Source organism: Agelaius phoeniceus, chromosome 11 (genome assembly GCF_051311805.1).
Source record: "Agelaius phoeniceus isolate bAgePho1 chromosome 11, bAgePho1.hap1, whole genome shotgun sequence".
NCBI lineage: Eukaryota > Metazoa > Chordata > Aves > Passeriformes > Icteridae > Agelaius > Agelaius phoeniceus.
Genome location: NC_135275.1, coordinates 18212564 through 18235760, shown reverse-complemented (window position 1 = coordinate 18235760; position 23197 = coordinate 18212564). Strand labels below are relative to the sequence as shown.

The window sequence follows — 23197 nt, the reverse complement described above, 5'->3', positions numbered from 1 at the left end:
AGGAATGTAACTAATCATTTTATAATAGGAAAACATCCAAGCAGCACAGCACTGACAGTACCTGCAAACTCTGCTAATAGTCAATCAATAGATCTGATAAGAGCATCACTCATCACAAACTGCTTCACCTTCAGCAATTTTTCATGGTCCTTTCTCTGTGTAGTGCCAAATATGGGTGCACATCATGCTGTTCCTCATGTTGGCCATAGGAGTGGACTTCCTTCAAGGCTTTGGTTTTGGTTTTTTATAGAGCATATATAGTATATTCAAAACAATATCAAGTCATACCACACTGAGCCTTTTATTACCAGAGATTTTTGGACAGAAGCACATAATCTAAGTTTTCTGAATCAATAGGCAGATGGCAGCTACCTCTTTTTTTTGGTATTTTTTTCCAACTTGTACATTTTAGATTTACAGAACTTGATTTCACACATCTGAAGAAACACTGACATAAATCTAAATTTATCTTTGATGCATTTACAAATATTCTTTTTCTTTTTTTTTTTTCATTTCCTGAAGTGTCTCTGTCTAGACTTCTGCCAAAAAGCAGGAACTTTCATTTCCTCCTCTGTTAACATAAACCTTTTAACATTATGCAGAGAATGGCATGACTGTCACTTTCCCATGAGGATATGAGGACCATTCACTCCACCACTGACAGACATCTGCTCTCCATTGGCCAGGATAAGTAGCTCTATCTTCCTGCTACACACTGTGCTACTGTGAATATCCCTGAAATGTGGAATATTTGTGACTCTAGGCTTCTTGAATTCTTTTTTACTATTGTTTTCAACTTGGTTCCCTGAAACAACGAAGGTTAGTTGCATCTGCCTCTTAATTGGACTTCATGTTCTATCAGTCATTATTTTTGCAAAGGCCTTAATTGCCCTCTAAAACATTTTAATTAAAACAGCAATTTCTCGATGCCACGCTTCACGAGCGGATTTTTGCGGCAACTTCAAAGAGACGCAGATGTTTACTGAATTTGGTGGGACGGCATTGGAGGCTGCCTACTGGCAAAGAAAAATTCATAAACATCTCAAAGAAACTTTCCTGTGGTAATGACAACATTTCCTTCTGACATTTTAGCAAGTCTAATATTTCCCAATCTCAACAGGCATATTTCATAGGCACGGCACAGCAGCCTTATCTGCTCACAGGATGAGCCACGGCAGCAGCTCTGCTGTGGGGTAGAGACCTCCCAGTGGGGATACCTGGGGCTTTGGCAAAGGGTACCAGAGGCCACACATGGGTATGTTTGTGGGGCTCCTCTAATGGAGTATCATTAGACTGGGAATAAGGAAACCAAAGTTCCATTTCTGCTGGATTTTCCACAGCTCCCCAGTATGATTGCGGGAGGCTGTTGAGCTTTGTGTGCCTCGGTTCCAGCTGGTAAAAGGGTGATAACATGTCCTGGCTTTGAATAGACTTACCTGCTAGTCTATCTCCTAGTGCACCAAGGGGTGCTTGAGGGGGTCTTGGGATTTATAAAGAGCTGTGTGAGTAAAATTCAGAAATGCTAGGGGTTTATTTTGGAGGAGTTTCTCTTTACTAGTGGCAGCTGAGCCTGGAGCTGACCTTATAATCCATATGGGGGTAAGCAGGCAGGCAGTGTTCCCCTCTGAACTGAGATGATGGTACTGGACACATGGCCATGGCAGACTACATCTAAAATAGAGTAGGGTCCAGGTATCTTCTGTGGTTTGGGCAGGTGGCTGTTCCCAGAAAATACCCAGCCTGTCCAGCTGAGCCACCAGGGAGGGTGGGCTCCATGTGCAAGGATCCTTTCTGTGCACAGAACCAGAATTCTTAGTGCTGGAAATGACCTCTAAAATCATCAAGTCCAACTGTTAACCTCACACTGCCATCTTCACCACTAAACCACGTCCTCAAGTGCCACATTGAGGCCTTTTCTTGAACATTCCATGGACAGTGATTCTACCACTTTCTGGGTTGTCTGTGTCTTCCCTGGGTACTCTTCACTCATATTTTTGAAGGGGGATAATTGAAGTACTTGGAAACAGCTTATCCATTTCCACTGTGAGCACTGGGAGAAGATCAGCATGGAAAGCCAGCATGGAATATGGCGTGACACGTCATGTAGCTGCTTTAATCTGCACTGTAATTACAGTGACAATTTCTGCCTCTTGAAGCATCAGGATTGAAGTGGTTACCCTGAAGGGGAAAGAGACTCAGTGGGAGAATTTCAACCCAATCTAGGATGGGAAGTGCAGCACTTCCTCTGCATTGGATTAAAAGTGATCAGCATGGCCAAAGGCATCCTGTGAGAGACAGGTAAGGAGGCTGAAAGGAAATTGGAAATATTAAAGGGATGAAGCTGGACTGAACAGAACTAGTTTTACAATTCCCTATTCCTCCTTCATTTGGTAGCATTAGGCAGACTGAAGGGTAGATTGTGCAGACTTATGCGTGACAGCAAGACACTTTTCCACACCAATAAACCCCCTGAAATTAATTGGATTGCTCACAAAAGTGCCTGGGAATGTGAACTAGGCTCACACATTTCAGCCCTCAGATTTGATCTTTCTTCAGCAATGCCAGGGCCAGACTGCCTGGTGAGCAGCTACAGATCAGCCAGAAATGGGAGTTCAGCAGTGACTGGGTCAAGGTCTCTGTGGACAGATTCTTGCTGAGGAGCATCTCAGATCAGCTGAATTCACCATAGCAAGAAACAGACTGAAAATAAACTGAAAGAAACTATTCTGAAAGTGAAGGGATCAGCCACAAGTTTGTGCTTGCCACAAACAGCTGGGCATTTGCTATGCCATGGAATTGCTGATGTGAATGCTTTTAGCTGGTGGCAAATGAGAATTAGCCTGGCAATGAGGGAAACCTAAATTTAGGCAGTTCTCCCATGTGTGCTGTGGGGTAAGAGCACGTAGCCAGCTGTCCACAGAGGCATGCTGAAGGTGAGGTGCCTGTTTGCCAACTGCAAATGGGCTCCTGAAACACCAAACTGTATGAAAAACTCCCCTCACATACCAGTCTGGAAAGAAGTAGCTTTGTTGTTGTTTCAAAGAATTAGTGAGCCAACAATGCAAAGCTTTGGAGGTGGTTACTGGGTTTTTACTGGAGTCTCTAGGAGCTATACAAAGTCTGAAGACATTGTATGTACAGTACATCTTTAATAAGAAGGGAGCTCACAGTCTACCAAACTCTGCCAAATAAACTTTTAATACATACTGTACTTCACTCAGTAGTTGTCCATCTCTTCTTCATGGAATATCTAACAGCTCTAAAAATATTTTCCTGGAGGAGGATAGAATTATCATCATTATATATCAATCAAGTATGGTTAATGAAGCAAAGCCAGCATGCTAGTATTGCACAAGGGGAAAAGCCTCCAGAACACAAAGTGGAACAACAAATGCCCTCAAAATTCTGCCGAAGGGAACAGGAAGCTCTGGATGCTGCATCGGTAGGATTCGTGTAGCTCTTAGGCGTCCTTGTACCACAGCAGGTTTGCTTTGCCTCTTCACTGCCACATTTCTCTCTCAAACAGGTAGGGAACTTCCAGACCATTGCAAAAAAGGAAAAAAAAAAATACAGCAGCTGCAGAAAAGTGTGGTACTATTCAATTTCTTGAAGAGTGAGGCTTTTATTTCAAAATATCATATATTAATATATATATATTTCTATATATATATACTTTAACTGGTATAAAGTAAATTGTAGATCCAAACTTATACTGTTGCTTGTACTTTGCAATCTCAGAAACTTTAGCAAAGGAACCACTTTCTTCATTTTTTATTTTCAGCTGTCAAAAATCAGGGCCATTATTTCCACCGAATCCTTTCTTTCACAGAGTAAAGCCACTGTTGTTTTCTGGTAAACAGTCAAAGTGCAAATAAGAAATCCATTTGGCTTGGAAATGCTGAGATGGTTTTAAACTTTCAATACTTTGTCCTCATAAATCAGCCAGGCTTTCACTGTCTCCATGCAGACGTGGGCGCTCTGTTAAGTCCTTGGGTGGATCTGCAGTGAGAAAATGGGAAAGAGTCAGTTATGCATAATATGTTATTTTTTAAATATAGTCTTTTGGAAAAGAAAGACCCAGGCTCTGTGGGATACAGCTGATTGATATAGCTGAGTTTAAATGCAATACCAGAGGGGTGTGTGTCTTTTAGCGCTGCAGGGGTGTAAAAATATGCAAGAGACAGATCCTGAGTGAGATCCTGCCTCTGCCTTGGGAGAGACTGGATGTGCTTTAAGCACCTGGGCTGGTGGTGCTGGACATCACAGAATGTTTTGGTTTGGCAGGGACACCTTTCACTGTCCCAGGTTGCTCCAAGCTCTGTCCAACCTGGCCTTGGACACTTCCAGGGGTGAGGCAGCCACAGCTTCTCTGGGCAGCCTGTGCCAGGGCCTCACCATCCTTACAGGGAAGAATCCATTCCTAATATCCAATCTAAACCTCCTGTCTGTTAGTCTGAAGCCATTCTCCCTCGTGCTGTCCCCTAATGCCCTTACAGAGAGTCTCTCTCCATCTTCCTTGTGGGAGCCCTTCAAGCAAGAAGGACGAGCCAGGACAGATTCACCCCAGCCTTCCACCTCCCCTTCCCAGAGTGATTCCAGTGACTTCTGCTGGACAAGACAGGCAGGAGCATCCATCCACCTTTCAGGTTTGTCTGGAACCCCTCCAACTCACTTCCCCAGAGTGCAGGGCCACAGCAGCTACTCCATCTCCTCAGCCTGTGTGAGATAACACACCCTGCCACAGACCAAAACCCACCCCTCCTTGTGACCACCACCAAAATTGACCTGAGTGCTGCACTAATGCTGCAAGGGGAAACACCAATGCCCAGGAGTTTTTTTAGGATGCTGAAATAAGAGCAACTGTCCCACAGCAGAAATAGTGCTCTCAAGGAAATGCTTTTGTTATGCTTTTGCTGCGCTGGTTCACCCACATGAACACCATGAGGGGTTCAGCCCTTTGCCAGGCAACTGGGTCAGCATTGAAACTCACATTGACTTGAACATGGTCAGGCTTGGCCATTAAATCAGGGCTACAGATTATTATCTAACTATAAATTATTATATCTAATTATAAATGATTAAACACAGCAGTAAATATTAGAGCGAGAGAGATTTACATGAGATCCAGCTGGTTCAAATGGAATCAAACTGAATCCCACCACTTAAAACTGAAACAAATGGTTTAAACCAGATTAAACCAGTTGAAACCAGTTGAAACCAGATTAAAATGGCTAAAACAGGATAAAAATGGTAGCCATCAGTTTAAACCAGTTCAAACCAAATCAAACCTATCAAAACCAGTTCAAACTGCTCAGAACCAGTTCAGATGGGTCAAAGCTTGTTAAAGCTGGTTAGAACTGATCAAATCAGGCTGTAGCAGAAGGCACAGGCTGAAAAACTGGAGAGGGGCTTTGAGCTGAGCTCCTCTGCCCATTCCCAGCTGACCAACACAATAATTTCCATGATCCAGAATATCAGCAGCATCCAGCCCGAGCTGCTGCTCTTCTATTTCCACTGGTGCCAGTTGCTGTGCTGGAGGTGGCAGGGTGACCTTCAGCAGGTTCTAGCACAGCTCCAAGGACCCCACATTTTTAAGGAAAGCACTGAAACTTCTTAAATAAATAAAAAAAAAAAAAAAAAGGAGTGACAAGGAATTAAATGAACATTGAAACCGCTCCAGAAATTGAATGAGAATATTATTTCCTTCCAGTGTTTGTCACCTGCCTGACCATCAATAGAAAACAAATCCATTTAAGGAAGCTGTGAGCTTTATAACTTTGGCTTTAAAAACTTAATTAGTGAACTTTGCTAAAGGGCTGAACACAGAAATAAATACATGAAAAGGAAGCAATGAGGAATATGCTGGTAAAGACTTCACTGAGTCTGTTGTCCACCTCTTTCTGACACTAATCAATGTTAATCACATGTGAGACCCAACTGAAGTTATGCACTAGCCTAGAAAATGATATCTATTGTGTATATCCATGTATTCAGAAATATAAATGTAAATATATCCATATACATATATGTATATATATAAAAACATACACTATATACATATATGTACATATATAAAAAGCATACACATATGCTTATATGTGATTTAATTTATTGTGGGTCTGGAAGAATGTACTAATGGGTACCTTAATCCCAAGAGTCATAAATGGGAATGTTTTCCCTGTCAGGACAGCAGCTAATGTAAATGTATTAAGTGTAAGGAAAAGGCTTCATTAAAACAGTTTACAGCCTATGGAGATTGGCCGTAGCCTTCTGCCTAATCACCACAGAGAGAGCTGGGATGTTGGCTGATTTGTCTTGTTTCTTCTGCCTTCTTAAATTCCTTAACTACTCAAATTAGACACACATGGCCCAGTCTTGGAACCTGGATTCTGGTCAGGGCAGATTACATTGTAATCTCATTCACTGCTGCTGTCTGAAATGGCAATACAAAGAGAGAAAAAAAAAAAAAAAGCCTGTTTTAGGATCTGATTGCTTTCATTATTTTATATTTATGTTCTAGAGTTGACACAGTGGTACGGATTGGAGCAGAGTTCCAGGGACTAAGAAGCAGAATTTCTCCTTAGAAAATGCAAGAGACAGTTGCTGAGCACATCATGTCATGTTGCCTTTGTCAATTGGGTTCTGTAATGATATTTTACAGCAACAAAGCAAAATTCTACTGGAAGCAGCACCATAAGGTACTCCCCTCACTAGCTAATTAAAATAACTCCTGTGGGTAAATGAAGAAATATTTTTTCAGTTATGAGCACTCACTCTGCAAGTATTTAATTCAAATGAAATACAATAATGCATACTGAATAGATTGGACCATACATCTGCATATTAATGAAGCTCCTAAATTTCTAGCAATCACTTCCATTGCCTTAAACTAGTTTATGTGATGAGGACTGGGGGAGTTAAGAGAAGGACAGCTTCACTGAAGAAAGAAAATGCAATTCCTCAATTATATAACTTGTAGACAGATTGCAGAAGGGCTGAATTATTGTATAAGATACTTCATGCTGCCTCTTAGTTCTACATCACTTTCTTCCATTTTAACTCCCCACTTTCCTCACTGGAAAGGCCATGTAGTGAATTTGTGGCCGAGGATTTTTTAATTTAACTGCAAGGCACACTCATTAGGAAACAGCTTTTCAGTGGTGCTGCAGTGGAAGAGATCAGCTGTGGGCACAGAGAGATTTGGAGGAAGAGCACCACAGAAAGAAACTGAGTCAGGGAATCCCAGTTCCCTCCTTCCTTCCTTCCTCCTTTTCTCTGGGAGGTGACAAAGAGATCACATGGATCTGTTTTTGGGGGGCACTGATTGCTTCCTACAAAGAAAACCTCCTAAGTCAGTAGGTGTCCTGATAATTTAATGTGTTGGTGTGGCAGAAGGCTCTGCTCCAGAAATGAGGGTTGCAATACAAATAATTCATCCTGGGGTAGGTCCTGTGGAGGGAAAGAAAAGGATTCAGGTGCCAAGGGGATCAATTAGGGTAAAATCTCCTCCTTCAACAGGAGGCCTAGAAGACATGAAAAATGACTGGAGTTAGGATTGGAGAGAAAGGAAAAAGTCAGGAAATCACAACACTATGCTGCACATTCCTGTGAATTAGCAGGTGGGCATGAGTATGTAGAATTTCTTATCAAACAGGGAAAAAATACTGAAAATTCGCTCTTTTTCATTTAGCAGATTTCAAAAGCCATTTTCCAATTCACAGAAAATGAAAATCTATATATTTATAAAAGCATTTTAAGTTGACAACCACGTAATTTTCTTGGAAAAAAATTCGATTGCGATATGAAAATTCGTTAATTAAAATTTTTGAATACAGGTATAGGTGACAGTTTAAAGACAATGGTTGTGAAACAATCCCACAACGCAAAAGAAAAGCTGGAGTCTCTTTCTGAAAAACACTTTTATTCCCAAGGTGATCCCATAGTGGGAGTTTAGGCAGCTCATTCCCACCCTCCCTCTGCCTGCTCCTGGCACGGTGGGGTGAAAGATGTTGTCACCTGTTGGCCTGTGCTCCCTGAACCTCAAGAGCATCTCAAGAGCCCATCACTGATGAGTTCATGGGGCTGGAGCTGCTCCATGTGAGAGCTGCAGTGCACACAGAGAGCTGAGTCCTCTGCTCCAAAGCACTTTTACAGATGTGCTAATCCAGATGTGGCCTGGAACAGCCAAGGAATGGATTTGGGATCCAGCAGATCCCTCTGAGCTCATGTTCTTCCCTTTAGCCACCAGAAAGGGACTCAGGGATGTGCATTGGGGGTATCTTGCGGTGACAATCTCTGTAAGAAAGTGACCTGGCAATTCAGCAGCTCCAACGCTGATCACCAAGCCTGGACCCAGCTGACCAGCCTGATCCATCTGAATTTTCACCCAGTTATGGCCAGAAGCACTGGGTGATCATGACAGTGGTATTTAAGGCTTTTACAGCAGGCATGATTATGGAAAAGACATGGGTGAGCAGCCATCAGTGATTCCCTTTGCTGTTAAGACCTCCTGGGTGCAGACAGAAAGGAAACTTACTCTGGTGGTCTTGATTTTATTGCCAGTTGCACACATCCATCCAGAATTATCAGGCAATGTCTTACATTCCTCTCCTTCTAGGCAGGGCTCCATCTCACACCACCACTTCCCAATCACTATAGAAGCTAAAAGAGAAAAGACAATGTTTACAACTACGTTACAATGACCAAATCTAATTAAATAATATCTCAAGGGTCTAACACTGCAGTTAAAAGGCAGAGTGTCCCTTCAACTGGAGTTCAGCTGTAAGGATTTCACATTTAATTACTTGTTTGGCATCCTGTATTGCCTAAGACAGTGCACTGCTTGCCACAGCCTCCTCACACAGCAGATCCTGCCTGCTCCCGTGCTGTGGCTGCAGGGAATGCTGTGATGGCAGCAATTCTGCTGCAGACCAAAGGACCATCCATCCTCACAGCCCCTCTGCCTGAGTGCCCATCTGATTTGCACAGACATGCACAAGAACAAGGCAAGTCTGAAGGGATTGTCCTCAGAATATTCTCCAGGACTTCTGGTTCAGTGTACTCCACATGTCTGCTTTGTTTCAGGACCTACAGCTGGATTTTTTTTTTATTTTTTTTTTTTAACCAGAAATCTGTCCAGAATTATTTGAAGCCATGGAGACTTTTGGCTTTCCCAATAAGCTATCACAGGGAGCACCACAACTAGAAACAGAGGGTAAGGTAACTCTGCAGCAGAAGCTGCTTGTTGAAACACAATTATGAATTTTATAGAAAGCACATTATCTCTAAAAGTAACTTTGAATTTCCAAATATTTAACATTGTAAATAATGGCAGTGTTTGGACCCAGTTGTTTGAATTTAATTGGCACATATGTTTACAACCTTGAATGTACCTTAATGAAGTTTCTTGCCTGGGAATTGGTATCTGACTATATCCTTAGCTGTATCTTAATGACATTTTTTGTCTGGGGATTTTGATAAACTTTAGCTAACCTTGCAAGTGTGAAGAGTTGGCTCATGAGTGGCTCTTTCTGTGGTTTGCTTTCTCTGGCAAGAATTAATTTCATGGTTGCACTCAGGAAGCCTGTCAAAGCTTTTTGCATAGTCACTCAAAGAGAGATGCTTAACCCATTCCTGTCATCCCTCATGGCTGCTTCAAGCCCACAAAATACCTTTGAAGCAGCTGTCTTATACATACATGTATATATTTATATATACATACACCAGCTGACTGCCATTCAGCTCTGGAAAATGCCCTGTTGTGCATGCATTGATTTAAGGACATTACAGAGCTTATAATTAAATTCTTAAATACAAAATTGAGTAGAATATTTCATTTTGAGGGGCCCTACAAGGATCATATGGATCTTGTAGGGAGTGTTGTCTAGAAGTGTTGTCTTTCTGGGTTCTTCCCACAGCTTATATCTGATTTTTATCATATAATATATCATTTCTCAATATATACAAGACACAAACAAAGCCCTTTACACCTGTGCTGGCAAGGCAGTTTAATGATGCTACTCACACACCTGTTTCAGAAGGGTAGCATTAATGCTGCTAACAGCAGAGAAAAAAGATCTCTCTTTGCTGTGCATGAAAATGAAAGAGGGCTGAAATCTGTGCTCTAATAATAGACTGTGCAGTGGGCAAACTGAAAAACCATATCCTGCTAAATACTGGCCTGCACAGCAATCATCAGAGCAGAGCATCCTCAGGATGTGTGAGAAGAATCCATGGAATCAAAAGTGATGCTCATGATTGTGTACTAGGAGCAGTGCTGGAGCATTAAATAACCCCAGAGAAGGATCCTACAGTGCAAGGTACTAAACCCCACAAACCTGAATGCCCTGGCCTGGAGTTTACCCTGTAAACCAGAGATTTGAGGTGAATACAGACTGAGAAGCAGCATGGAGAAGCAATGCTAATCATAGCAACTAAAATGATTTCACTACTTTTTAATGTTGTTAAATACAGCCCAAGTATTCAGATCTTGACCTTGAAAAATAATCAAATGCAAAGGCAGTGCTGAAGTTTAACAGCAACTGACTCATGTAGTGGTGTATACGTTTTAGCATATACACACATATTATCATTGATTTTTGATCACAATTGTGCAATTACAGCCAAGTGCCCCCCCAGTGAGCACCCTCACCTGGACTGAAGACCAGGCTCCTTTTATAATGGGGGAAATTTGCAGATGAAAAGCTCCTCTTTGTTTCTAAGTTGTATGTAGGCAAAATCCTTTTTAAGTCTGAAGCACTACAAAGCTCACTGTGGTCTAGTCCTCAGCCCCATACCATGGCAGTGGCATCCAAAACCAAAGAAAATTACTTTCTTTGAATCTTGTGTTTATAGGTTTTCTTTCTATTAAGAGCCTTTTAATCTTTAGGACCAGTTGTCTTTCTTGGGTACTGCTGATCCTTTGAGTTCTACTTGATTTCAAAGTTTGACACCTCCAGCTCTGTTCAAAGAGGGAGGAAAACACTTTAAAATGAATCACAGCATTTGAGACTGGGCCCACCTGTAGGAGGAGGGGAGGAAACTTCCTCAGGGAAAGGATTCAGCTTTTCTATGTTTATGTCACTTTCTAGGTTATGTCACTTTGAGATGAGCTGAAGCAGTTGGGTCAAATTGCTCAAATTAAGATGCTCCCCCTTAGGGTGGTTTTTATTCAAGAACTCCCAGATCCTGAGGAACCTGAGCTTCTCAGTGACCCAAACCACTCATCCTGGGTGAGAATTAGAGATCCCTGTTAATCACCAGCAGCACAGGCTGTGAGTGCTCACATGATGCTGAATGAGACACCTGTAGCATTCTGGAGTGCTTCTCACTGTGCTCTTCTCACTGCCTGGGGAATACACAAGCACAGGAGTTCCTCCATGCTAGGCTGAATTGACTGAGACAGATCCCTCTGCCATGGGGAAAGGAAAAGGATGTGGAACAGAAGAGACTTGACTATTCCTGCTTTGCTTGTGTTTTGTTTCAGTGCTTTTTTTTTTTTTTTTTTGTTATCACATTCTAGGTTAAAAAAGGGATTGTTTATATCTGAACTATTTTCAAGAAAATGCCGCTTTTATAAGAATATTTAACTCTTAACATATCACCCATGGAGCTGGGAACAAAAGCAACTTTGTTCAGGAAATTCTTGAGGTTTCTTTTTCAGCCTAAATCATGCTTTTCTAAAATATTTGTCTGCAAAGCCATGGAATAATTTTGAGCAAAATATTTAACTTTTGATGTATTTAGTCTGCATGGACTAACACACACAAAAAGCATTTGGTTAAAATGGCATTTGCAAATCATGGGCTCCAAACAAATAAACTACAAATAAGAAATCTGAAGATCAGCTAGAATATAGGGAAAAAGCACTAAAATAGCTTATATTTTATCATGTTTACATAATTCTATTGCATTTTAAAATACATTTGTTCCCAAATATGATGCCCAAAGCCTTAGGCAGCTGCAGGGAACTGCCAGTTTAGGCTGGATTCAGCCTTCAAAGTTCACAAGAACCTTTGGAGGTTGCACAAGGGTAGTGACCATGCTCTGATTTGCTCCTGTGCATCATCTAAAACACAAAGTTTTGATGCATGAAGGCAGCTGGCTGGGGAAAAGTTTTCCCCTTGAATCTCAGCATCAAAATTAAGGGCCAGTAGAAATGCACTGAACACCTTCATATATCTACAGCTAAAAGATCAAATCAACATGGAAACATTAATTGTTCAATCATCCTCCTCTTGAGTCAAACAAAGTTTGTAAAAAATACACAATCCACTTGATTAAAGATGCCTGTTGAAACACCTGAATTTATTATGTTTCACATTTCTCAGTCTTCAAGTTCTTGCATTAAACTGAAGCTACTCAGTTCTTCAAAGCTGTTTTACAGGTGATTAACAGGACATGGACAGAGAAAATGTGCATACACAGCCCAGACACTCACAGGCAATTGCTTCTGTTATTTTTGTTACTCCTGTCTGTAGAGAAAATGCAAATTCTTTTTGTTTTGTTTTGTAGATAAAATTCTCCTTAACTTTTCTGCATTTGTATTTAGGAAATTGCTTTAACAATATGACAGAGTCCATATTGGAAAAAGTATAAAGACATTATATTTAACAATGTAACAATAAGACCATCCTCACAGAGTAACAGATAACTTTAATTCATGTTTATGGAATACCCTGAAATATGAAACAGAGCAAAGTATCATCATGCATTTTTCAACAGTTTAGAGGGAACATGCTATGTATCAAAATGTTCCAAGATTGCTTCTGCTGTTGCCATTATAAAGCCACAGCAGCTCTCTTTTTGCCTGTGATAAAGTGGGCACGTTTTGTTTACATAGAAATAGAATACAAAGGAATGCAGATATTAGATTGTGGCTCCTCCTGGTCATAGGTGTTGTGTTCCTGCAAGGAATAAGCAGCTAATTTTCAAAGCCAGTATGACACTCATTGCAGGATGGGAAAGTTTTCCCTGTAAGTACAGAGCATTCCGTTTTAATCTCATTTCCACCAGCGAAGATTGATATAAATAAAATTTAAATAGAGAACACATTTCACAGATGTCAGAAGTGAAAAAGACTTTGTCAGCTTAATGAAAAGATATCAATTTTCTCCACTTTATTCAATATATTGTGAGTCATTTTCTAAATGGATTAGATTAAAGGAAAGTTCAAACTCCCTGTGAGAGATTCTTGCGCTGATGGAGGTTTTGGCAATAGCAACAGCACAGAGGTGGGTAAAATTTTTCAAGCAGTTTGTCTTTTTATTTTTTTAGAAAAAAAGATTATAAACTAGAATGGTAAAAACTGTAACCTTGTGCTCACCTATTCCTTATACAACAAAATCTCAGAGAATTGAATGAGACATGCAGTTTCTCTTAGTTTATTGGGATGTCATGAGGAGCAGAATGAATTACAGGGGTGGGAACACACTTTCTGGGAGGCTGAGAAACCTGGACTGAAAGAAAGTGTCATCTGAAGGGTTATGTATTTCATAAACAGACTGAGATAGCAGCCACTCTGGGAGCTGTAGAGAAGAAATCTGATAAGTTAAAGAATACAAATCCGAAACAAAAGATTTCAGGTTGAATATTGGTACCTGGGAAAAATGTGGGATGTTTCCTACAGGGAGTCCAAACTATCAAACTCTCTGCTTTAATTCAATCTTACTCAATTTTAGAAGTATCAATCTAATGTTCCTGCAGTGCAATGCTTCACAGACTTTGATAACAGACCTCTCATAGCTCTGGGAAAATGGACATTTCTCCTGTTTAAAATACAAGTACAATGCAATCAGTCTAGCAAGTGGTGTCTCACATCTCTAATTGCCTCAAATTCAGTCTTGCTGAGTTAATTCAATATTTTTTAATTGTAGTAAACATTAAAAAGACATCAGCATCCTAAACTGCTTTTTTTTTCCTGAACACTCTGATCTTTGTGATACTCTCCAGGCTTTTCAAAAGTGTTCTATTAATTCACTGATAGAATTGAAAGAATTGAAGATCTTAATTTTTTTTCCATTCAGAATTCCTGGTTCTCCATTACAAAATATTCAGCAGCTAGAGTAAGATATTTTTAAGTGTATTACATGTCTGAACAATGCTGTGGGCTGCACCATTAAATATGAAAGGGCAGATTAAAGGCAAGGAATCCATGAACAATTTCCTTTCAATACCTGCATAAACCAGCAAATAAGGGTGCTAATTCAACAGCATGGGAAGCCTCACTAGAGAAAAACCACTTAGATTACCATATCCTAGCAGCCAACATACTGCTATTAAATTAGGAAATTAATAAATTAGAAAAAATGACTTAAACATGTTGTGTGCATCCCTCATAACAATGTGACCAATAGAGGTGGTGGTGGTTAATGGCCTGAGAAGCAGAAACTCCCAAGGTTTGTTTAATCCCAGCTTTCCTTCTCACCTTCTCTTGTACTACAGGTAAATCATCTCCTTGCTATACCAGTTTGCCATTTGCAATTTTATTTACTTAGAGGATGAGTTATTCTTGCTGTGTTTCCTTGTAAGTGGCCCTCTGCCTCTTCTGTCCTGCTGAACTTTAACACTGAATTGCAGCAGTTTGGGAGTGACATTTTTTCTCCAATTGTACAACTTGAAGAATGGGTTTCTCAGGAACTATGAAAATAAATCATAACATTAAAATGATGTGAAGTGCTGTCAGAAAGTCCTTAAGCACATTCCTGCCTTTGAGCTGAATGGAGATGGTCTGTTAAGGAGCAAATTTCACATAAAATCTTCGATTTTGCCAAGGAATTTCTTGCCCTCAATGCTGTTCAGATTGGGAGTGTCAACTGCTGCAGCTTTGTCATTTTTCCATGTCCTTTTCTTTGCACTTCTGGAAACAACTGCTGCTTAGACATGTGGCTGAGGGGCTCCCACAGCTGACGTGGGACCAGGATTCCTCATGGGCAGCATCTTGGTGAGTGAATGTGCATCATCACTTTCCTGAGTCCATGGACAGTGACAGCACCCAGCTCCTTTGGGCAGCTGTAGAGTGTGCCCAGCTGTCCAGGGCTGAAACACTGGTTTGTTAGCACACAGATAAAGCACCCAGAGTTTAAGGAGAACTGTAGAATTTGCATAACCATTTGCTGAGCTGGGAAGGTCTCAGCAGCAACGACAAAGAAAAGAAATCAAAATGTTCCTCAGCCGCTCACGGCTCAACTTGTGAGATCTTTTCAAAGTCTGGGATTTTAGGAAATACAAAAATGAAGCCAGCAAGAAGCTGTCAGGCTGGGAGGCCTCTTGTGGCACTCCTTCAGGAGATGCCAGCAGGTCCCAGGCCAGTTGTCCTGGCAGCTGGCTCTCAACCCTGTTCTCATTTGATAATCCTGTACTCAAAAAGTGTGGCAGGCTTTTTTGAGCTGTAATTATTCCACATTCCACTGAACTCAGACATGACTAAAGCTTGAGACTTTTTCTCTGAAAGTCATGGATTATAGTTGATATTCTAACAGGAGCCTCAGCACATTATCTGTCAGGAAACTGGATTTCTGCAAAGGAAAGGCAGAGCAAGGCTCAACAAAACAGATTTTTGCAGATATCTGTGGCAGAGAGAAAGGACAAGAAATGATAAAATAAATCATGTATGATAAACTTGTCTCCCCAAAAGTGCACAGTGTATTCTATGACCTTCCAGAGTGCTAGAACACAGTCCTATATTTTTTCTTGGAATTTCCTGAATTCTTGCACAGCAGCATATATCCAAGGCAGACATCAAGCTGCCAACTTTGTTTATGGTTTTAGGTGTGTGAGTTTATTGGTAGTTGAGATTCTGCAAAGGGAGTGGGGCATTTGAGAGCAGCCTGCTGGCACTAATGAGTGCTAATGAGGCTGATGAGAACATGAAATCCAACATTCAGGGAGCTGATGGGAATGTGGGTGACTGAGGACCCCCTCCCAACCTGTCTGGGGTTCTTTTGTAGGTTAGGGACACCCATGGCTTCTATTTATTACTAAAGTTTGGAACTGAATCCACTCTTCCCTACAGAACAAGGCTGACTGCAGGCTGCTAAAGAATTTCTGCAATGAAGCAATGTTATTTATACCCTCTTTGAATGGCTTCAGATAACCCAGTGAGAGTTTAATCTTATTGTTATACATTTAATGAAATGCCAAAGAAATGCAACATATCTGTATATATTTGGAAAGACTGTAGGAAACTACCTATAAATATTCACAGACATGTTTCTGACCAGAGTTGAGGACTAATCAAAGAATTATCTCCATGCAATGGTAATTTTTCAGGAACAAAAATTCATTAATGAAGTAAATGAATGAGTTGAAATGCAGAGGGAGAAGTGCCAAGCTGTGAGCTGTGAGATGAAGATTAGGGGTGTACACAAAGGTTTGTGGGTGGCCTTGGAGTGCTATTCCTCCAGTAGCTGCTGGGATTGTAAATCTCATGTATATATATATGTAAATATATATATATATGTAAATATATATATATGTAAACCAACAATCTGTGTTTAGTGTGTTATCCAACAGTTACTGGAGAAGCAGGGGGAAAAAAACCCCTCAGTTTTTGCAGAATTCAGACCAAATCTGGTGTCTGTAAAAGCTGCCATTTGCTCAAACATGAGCTCCTGTGCTGCTGGTGTTGGGTTTGGGGATGTGGAAGGGAAAAGCTGTGAAATGGGCTCAGGAGAGTGAAAGTCTATTGTGAAATTTTGACTGAACGAGGTGCCAGAATCACAGCCTGGCAGCAAAGCACTCCATGAAAGAACACTGGAAATGAATAAATTATATAACTGTAATGCATTTATAAGGCATAACAAAGCATGCATAATATATTGGAGGGTTATCAGTTATGAAATTAAATTCTGGTGTACCACTTGGGTATAAATTGTGTTTTACCAAGTGTACATTAGCAGAGAAACTCTTGTTAACAGATTCCTGTAATACATAGAAAATTCCTCCATTGAATCTACAGAAATTAATAGGGTATGATGTGATTATCTGTCATTAGTCAATGAAAGACACCTTTTTATTTGTTAGGGGTTTTTTTTTTGGTGGTTTTTTTCTTTTCTTTTTTTTCTTTTTTTTTTTTTTTTTTTGTGTGTACTCTTTTCCGGTGAAAAATGGTTTTTGTTTAGGCTTTCGTTTTGAAATGCAAGCTATTATACTGTCCCTCTTTTTCTCTGTGAAAAAAGCTAAGTTCTCTGTGCTTCAAATGCCCTGGCACAGGGTGCCCAGAGCAGCTGTGGCTGCCCCTGGATCCCTGGCAGTGCCCAAGGCCAGGCTGGACAGGGCTTGGAGCAGCCTGGGACAGTGGAAGGTGCCCTGCCCATGGCAGGGGGTGGAATGAGATGGGCTTTATAGGTCCCCTCCAATCCAAACCATTCTGTGATTCTATGGTTCTATGTTTCTGCTAAAATCTGGATGTCCTTTATAGGTCCCCTCCAATCCAAACCATTCTGTGATTCTATGGTTCCATGTTTCTGCTAAAATCTGGATGTCAAGGAGTCTTTGGGAAAAGAGACTGCAAAGAGGTGTGAAGTACAAGAAGCCATCTGCTGCTCTCCCCTTAAAAAGGATGGGGAGAGGATAATAATCAGAACTGGAAGATTCCTGGAGCAAAATCCCAGGGAAGGGTGGGAGCTGCCCTTTGCTGGTGTGTGCACCCACCAGATATTTCAGTCCAGGTACAGAAATTTGTTTATTCAGCTCTCCATCAACCCAAGCCCACCCTGCACAGGGTCAGGTGCCCTGTGCTCTCATTGCAGGGAGGATTCCACATGAAAGGAAAACCAAGGGAGGTTCATTGTTCAAATGATGGCACTCTGAACTTGCACGTGGTGTTTGCTGCTTCATGCACAGCGGTACTGAAAGGCAGAGCCTGCAAAATTCCTGAGGAGGTGGTTGAGTTAACTTGCAATTATCCCTGCTGGGAAAAGACAATAAGGTCCAAATTCTCTTCCATGAAGTGGGAATTGTTGTGGTCGAAATAATGCACCTTTAGAGCACTCCTATCTCCACAGTGCAGAAGAGCACATTTTAAAATCCGTGTGGAGGAAGTTGTTTTCAAAGGTCAAGTTAAATGAGCCAACTGGAACTACACAAGGTAATTACTGATTTATTAAAGGTGTTGTATTCATTCAGCTATCTTTGTTCTGTGATGTAAGACAAGTCTAATTTTGTTTCAGAGATTAAAGGAACATTTGTTTTTTGTAAACAAATCCCTAGCTGCTATTACAAATTACATCATGCATAATCTTGACATGATAGATTGGGAGATATTTCAGTGCAACAATGCCAGTGCAATTGGAACAAGAACTGCAAGACTGAACAAAAATTGATGAATTGAGCACATGATATTTTGTATTTCATATCATAGCTTAATTACTGCTTCAATATGCATGGAATAAGAGAAGTAACTCAATTATAAAAGCTTATCAGCAAGACTTACAAATAGTGAAATTCAAGTGTGGATATTAAACTGACCTTAACTGACAAGCTTTCCTTTGAAATTATGTTTTCCTCCAGTGCTCATAATGCTTATTTACTCTGAGACCTTTTACAGAGCTGAGAAGTCTTTTAATGGGCACTTGAAATTTCATGGCCACACTGCTATTGGCACAGCTCATGTCTTTTTGCCTCCATTCCATTTAACTCTGAGTTGTATTATTTTAAAAGATCAAAACTCACTACCATTCACTGTGATATTTTTCCTCTTTTCTTTTTTTTTTTTTTTTTTTTTTTTTTTTTTTTTTTTTTTTTTTTTACCCTGGAAGAGGCCCTGGATTTCACTTCTTCTAGGTAACTCTTTGCTATTAATAATTTATACAATGACCTTACCCTGTTGTCCTTAGAGCGAATAATCCCGAATTTATACAAAGATCATCATTTCCATTGTAATGCACAAGATGTGCTCCTGAAAAAATAAGAAGGTGGAAGGAGCTGTGAGCCTCAGACTCCAGGTGCTCCAGGAATCTCATGCCCACTCTGCTCAGGTGATTCTCAGCCCTAAGCTCTGCTCTCATCATTACAAAAGGGAGTTTGTTTTTCACAAACATCTGTCCTTGTTCTACTTGATCTCATTAATGCTCATACAGAATGAATGTACGTGCAGCCCGAGCGTGCCTGGCCCAAGCTCTTCACAATTAGGAGCATGAATTAGTGGAAAAGGTTTTGCAGAATGTTCAGCTCTGCCAGTTGCAAAATGTATGCAAGCAGGAGCCCTGCAAAGACAAATAGCTAAACAAAGACACTGGGAATTGCTATAGTTACCAGAAAACTGAATAGAAATCTTTAGGTGAAATTCTATGATTTTATATTTTTTTTTATTTTTACAATACTCCCTTCCTCCATCATTTTAAAGCACTTTAAATTAGAACAAGGTTGAAATGGCTGGGTTTTCTTTTTAAATATTAATCTTCAAAAATACCTGATCAAATAGGAGAGATAATTGCCTAGTGAGCCCCCTAATTCTGGGCATTGTGATGCAGTCCTTAGACTCCATATCTCTAATTTTCTGCTTTAATAGTGATCACCAACTGAGGGGAAGCAGGTGAATGGAAAAGTGCTCAGAAAGCTGTGAAGACTGGCTGTGTGCAGCTGATCTGAACTGTCATTGCTCAGAGAGCTGAGCACATCTCTGCAGGTGCTCTGGGGTTATCAACCATCACTCTGAGGCCCTGCAGCAGGAGCATCTCCTGCTCCATCCTGCATGACCACAGCCTGACTGTACCAAACTCTCATGGGATCCACCTGGTGAGGCTCCTCAAACACAGCACAATTAAGAAAGAAGCACTGGGAGAAGGGGATTTCTTTCTATTTAATCAATTTAATTATCCATTACCCAAATTCTGCAGAAACACTTCTGTCCTGACTGGCACCTGCCATTTATAATGTGCAATGTCCTTGACAACCAGACATGACACAGAATGGGACCCAAAAGATGGGAATGTCCACAAAGTGACTCTTACCCCACCAGCCCTGCAAAACTGGGAGCTCCAATAGGAAGCTTTCTTCCATCCAGAAAATAATTCCCAGAAAAGTTTATCCAGAGAAGTTCCTGCTATTCTGCTGCTGCCATTTTGAATATAATTTTGTTTTTTCCATTTCATTTCACGTAAGAAATCTCTTTGCCCTGCTCAGGCTGATCTGCCACAGTCTCTCAGGGTTGATATTCTTCCTAGCACCACTTACAGGATCTGACTTCTCATTTGATCAATTGATCTGTGGGAGGGATTTCTCCTTTCACTTGCTTCACTTTCCTCTCCTTAGCACCACTCCTTCCCCTTTTGTCACTAATCCAGTCCACACCTGAGATCCCAAGGCTGAGGCTGGAAACTGATGGCTCCCCCATAGGACATGGAGCACAGCTAAAGGAATGGTCCCATACTTGATGCTCACCTTTAGTACAAATGTTGATATCTCACTTTGACCTTTAGGTGCTGATTTTTATGGGTTTTGCCGCTACTTAGAAAAATTTCTCCTATCCCAGACCTTGTGATGACAGGCAGCTGAAAAGGCTTTCTCAGAAAAGGCAATCATCAGAGCTCTTTAATTTAGCTTTCAATGAAGGTAGAATACAATAATTTATTATGAGTGCTTTTTGCATGGGCTTCCTCAAATATTTATAAATTCATTTAAATAATTAATATAGGAGTTTTAATAAACTGTTTCTATTCACAAAAGGAATGTAATTTGCAGAAAGGACAGTTCAGGTGCTAGGAAACACGGGTAGACCACATGAATTAAAAATAATGGTTTGCATCAAAAGTTTGTATGACCTTTTTACAAGTTCTCTAAGGTTGTGTTCCTGGGGTGAAAAAATGCTTCTATTGATCTGGATAAGCTGTGCACTACACAGGATATTTTAGGGAGGGAAAAAGAACAACTTTCTATTAACTTGGGGATTGTCAAGATCAAAGTTTATCCAAGAAACAAAATATATTATGTTAACTATGTCAGCATAAGTTTCCTTTTTTTCCCTTTTTCCTTTTTTTTTTTTTTTTTTGGAGAAATCATTGCTATACACTATTTTCAGGAAAGAGAAACAAGATTTTAACCACTAGAACATGTTTCCATTAATCACTACAGCAGGCCATTATTTAATCAAGCATAAGGTATCCAAACCAGCCTGTGATCATCCTAATACAGATAATAACAATAAAATTCTATTAACAAAAGCAATTACTTCACAGGAATGCAGCCAATTAGAGCTTTCCCAGCCTGCCTGGGCATCCCTGATTCCCTCTCTCCACCTCTGGAGCTGAGTTGAGCACACAGCTCTTGTAGGATGTCAGATTCCACTCACTGAGTGCTGAAGGGGAGAAACTCTCTCCATCTGTTTTTTCTTTAGATCCTGTTCCACTGGGATGTGGGGGAATAGCTCGTGCTGAGGTGAAGAGTCCCTGAGCTGAGCAGGGATCCTGGCATGGCTGTAAGGCTGCAGGGAAAAACCTCCCTGCCTTCTCTTCCTGAGAAACCAGCCTGGACCTGAGGCTTGACTTCTGCCCTGTGACCTTACAGCACCACAAAAAAAAAAAAAAAAAAAGACAAAAAAAAGGGATTATTACATTCCATCCTTTAGCTGGTAAGTAATTGCTGCTGCTGACCCAAGGCAGGTCTCAAGATGTGTGTGGATGTGCCTTTCATACTGGTATCATTTATCCTCTTCAAGGTCACCTTTAAACTTTGCAGGCAGCCCCAGTGCAAGGGGCTGGACACAGCTCTTTGTGCAGCAGCTCCTCCTGCTCTGGCTCTCCCTTTTTCCCCTCTCCCTGTCAGATACCAACTGCTTGCACTGCTCCAGGCAGCACCAACTCAAAGTCACATCAACACAAACTTTTCACCCTGAAACAGGAGGAGGAAAAGAGGCAGACTTTCCCCCCTCCCCTCTTCTTTTTCCCCTCACCCCATCTCTGTAAGCACTAAAACTCCCCACACCATCACATTTAGAGAGGCAATCGCAGCTATTTCAAATACCAAACAAACCCAAGCTTATCTTGTAACTTCTTCTGCTACTTAAAACTCAGGGGTGCTATGTTCTGCAAACACCTCCTCTTTGCACAAAGCAGCAGCAATCTCCAGCTCCAAGCCTGGAGAGAGCACTGGCAACTAAACCAAGGCAGATAGCAGGGAAGGAGAGCAAAGTATGCAAATTTCACTGGGCACACTATAATTACTAATTCATAGCAGAACTGATCACAGTATTTCACGCTTATCCCATGTAATTCAGTCACAGCAGTATTCATTTTACTATTAATTTTAATAGGATAATTACCTTTATAAAGAAGAAAGAAACTACTGTTGGAGGGTCAGATCCTCAGGTGGGGAAGATATGGTGATTTATGCTGGCTTGATGAATTCTGTAATCTTCCTTTTCCCTTCCTTTGAAAGGAATTCAGTAATTGACTAGTTGCCAGACTTACTGAGATAATCTATGCTAAATGAAGCAAAATAAGAAGAAATGGGGAAGCAAAGAGGTGCAAACACTTAATGGTAAAATTTACATATCTGCATTTGAATGTTTATGTGTGTGCCTGCCTGGCAGACACACACACACACAGACACAGACACATATGTGCCCAAACAGCCACTTCCCAGTTCATTCCCAAAAGAGCCAGTTAATTCCAAACCAGCCAGTTCCAGTTCATTCCAAACCAGCCAGTTCCCAGTTATTCCCATTCTGTCTGGCAGCAGAAACAGTTCCCATAGTGACACACAGTGCTGAATTTATAATGCTTTTTGTCCAAATTCTGCTTTGCAAAATGGCAAAGAAGTTGGGATTCCAAGAACATCCTGTTTGAATATTAGCAGACAGAAGGGTTTAGAATATGAGCTGTATTAAAGACCTACAAAATAAGGAGCAGGCATCTATATTATTATCTCAAGAACTGAGAGAGATATGCAAATCACTTAAAAACTTTGCTCTTGGTCACCAGAAAGTTTTGATAGGAATACTTCATATCCTGTGGCTGCCATAGTTCATGTATTTTTGAGAATAAGCTCAGACCTCACCCCCCTGCCACTTGCTGCCCTCACAGAGATTCTGTCTTTTCTCCTGTTTTTCCAGACACTTTTGTTTCCTTGTCCTTTTTCTTCATTCTCCTGGCTCATAGGAGAATGCCTAACCTGCCTTTTGTCTGGAATGATGTGTCAGAGAGGAAGCAGAAGTTAGAACTTGCCACCACGAGCTGCTGGGCAGCTTCTGCATCTGCCT

General features: G+C 40.8%; 1 protein-coding gene across 2 annotated transcripts in view; it reads right to left on the bottom strand.

Moving 5' to 3' along the window:
• Positions 1 to 285: 285 nt before the first annotated feature.
• TAFA1 (TAFA chemokine like family member 1) overlaps positions 286 to 23197 on the bottom strand; it is a 212623-nt gene continuing 189711 nt past the window's right edge. For both annotated transcript variants that reach the window (XM_077184519.1, XM_054640200.2), the window contains exons 4-5: positions 8537 to 8661; positions 286 to 3999 (exon numbers count right to left, since the gene is read on the bottom strand). In XM_077184519.1, the coding sequence (XP_077040634.1) occupies positions 3982 to 3999; positions 8537 to 8661 (143 nt within the window). In that variant the 3' untranslated portion in view covers positions 286 to 3981. The remainder of the gene's footprint in view (positions 4000 to 8536; positions 8662 to 23197) is intronic.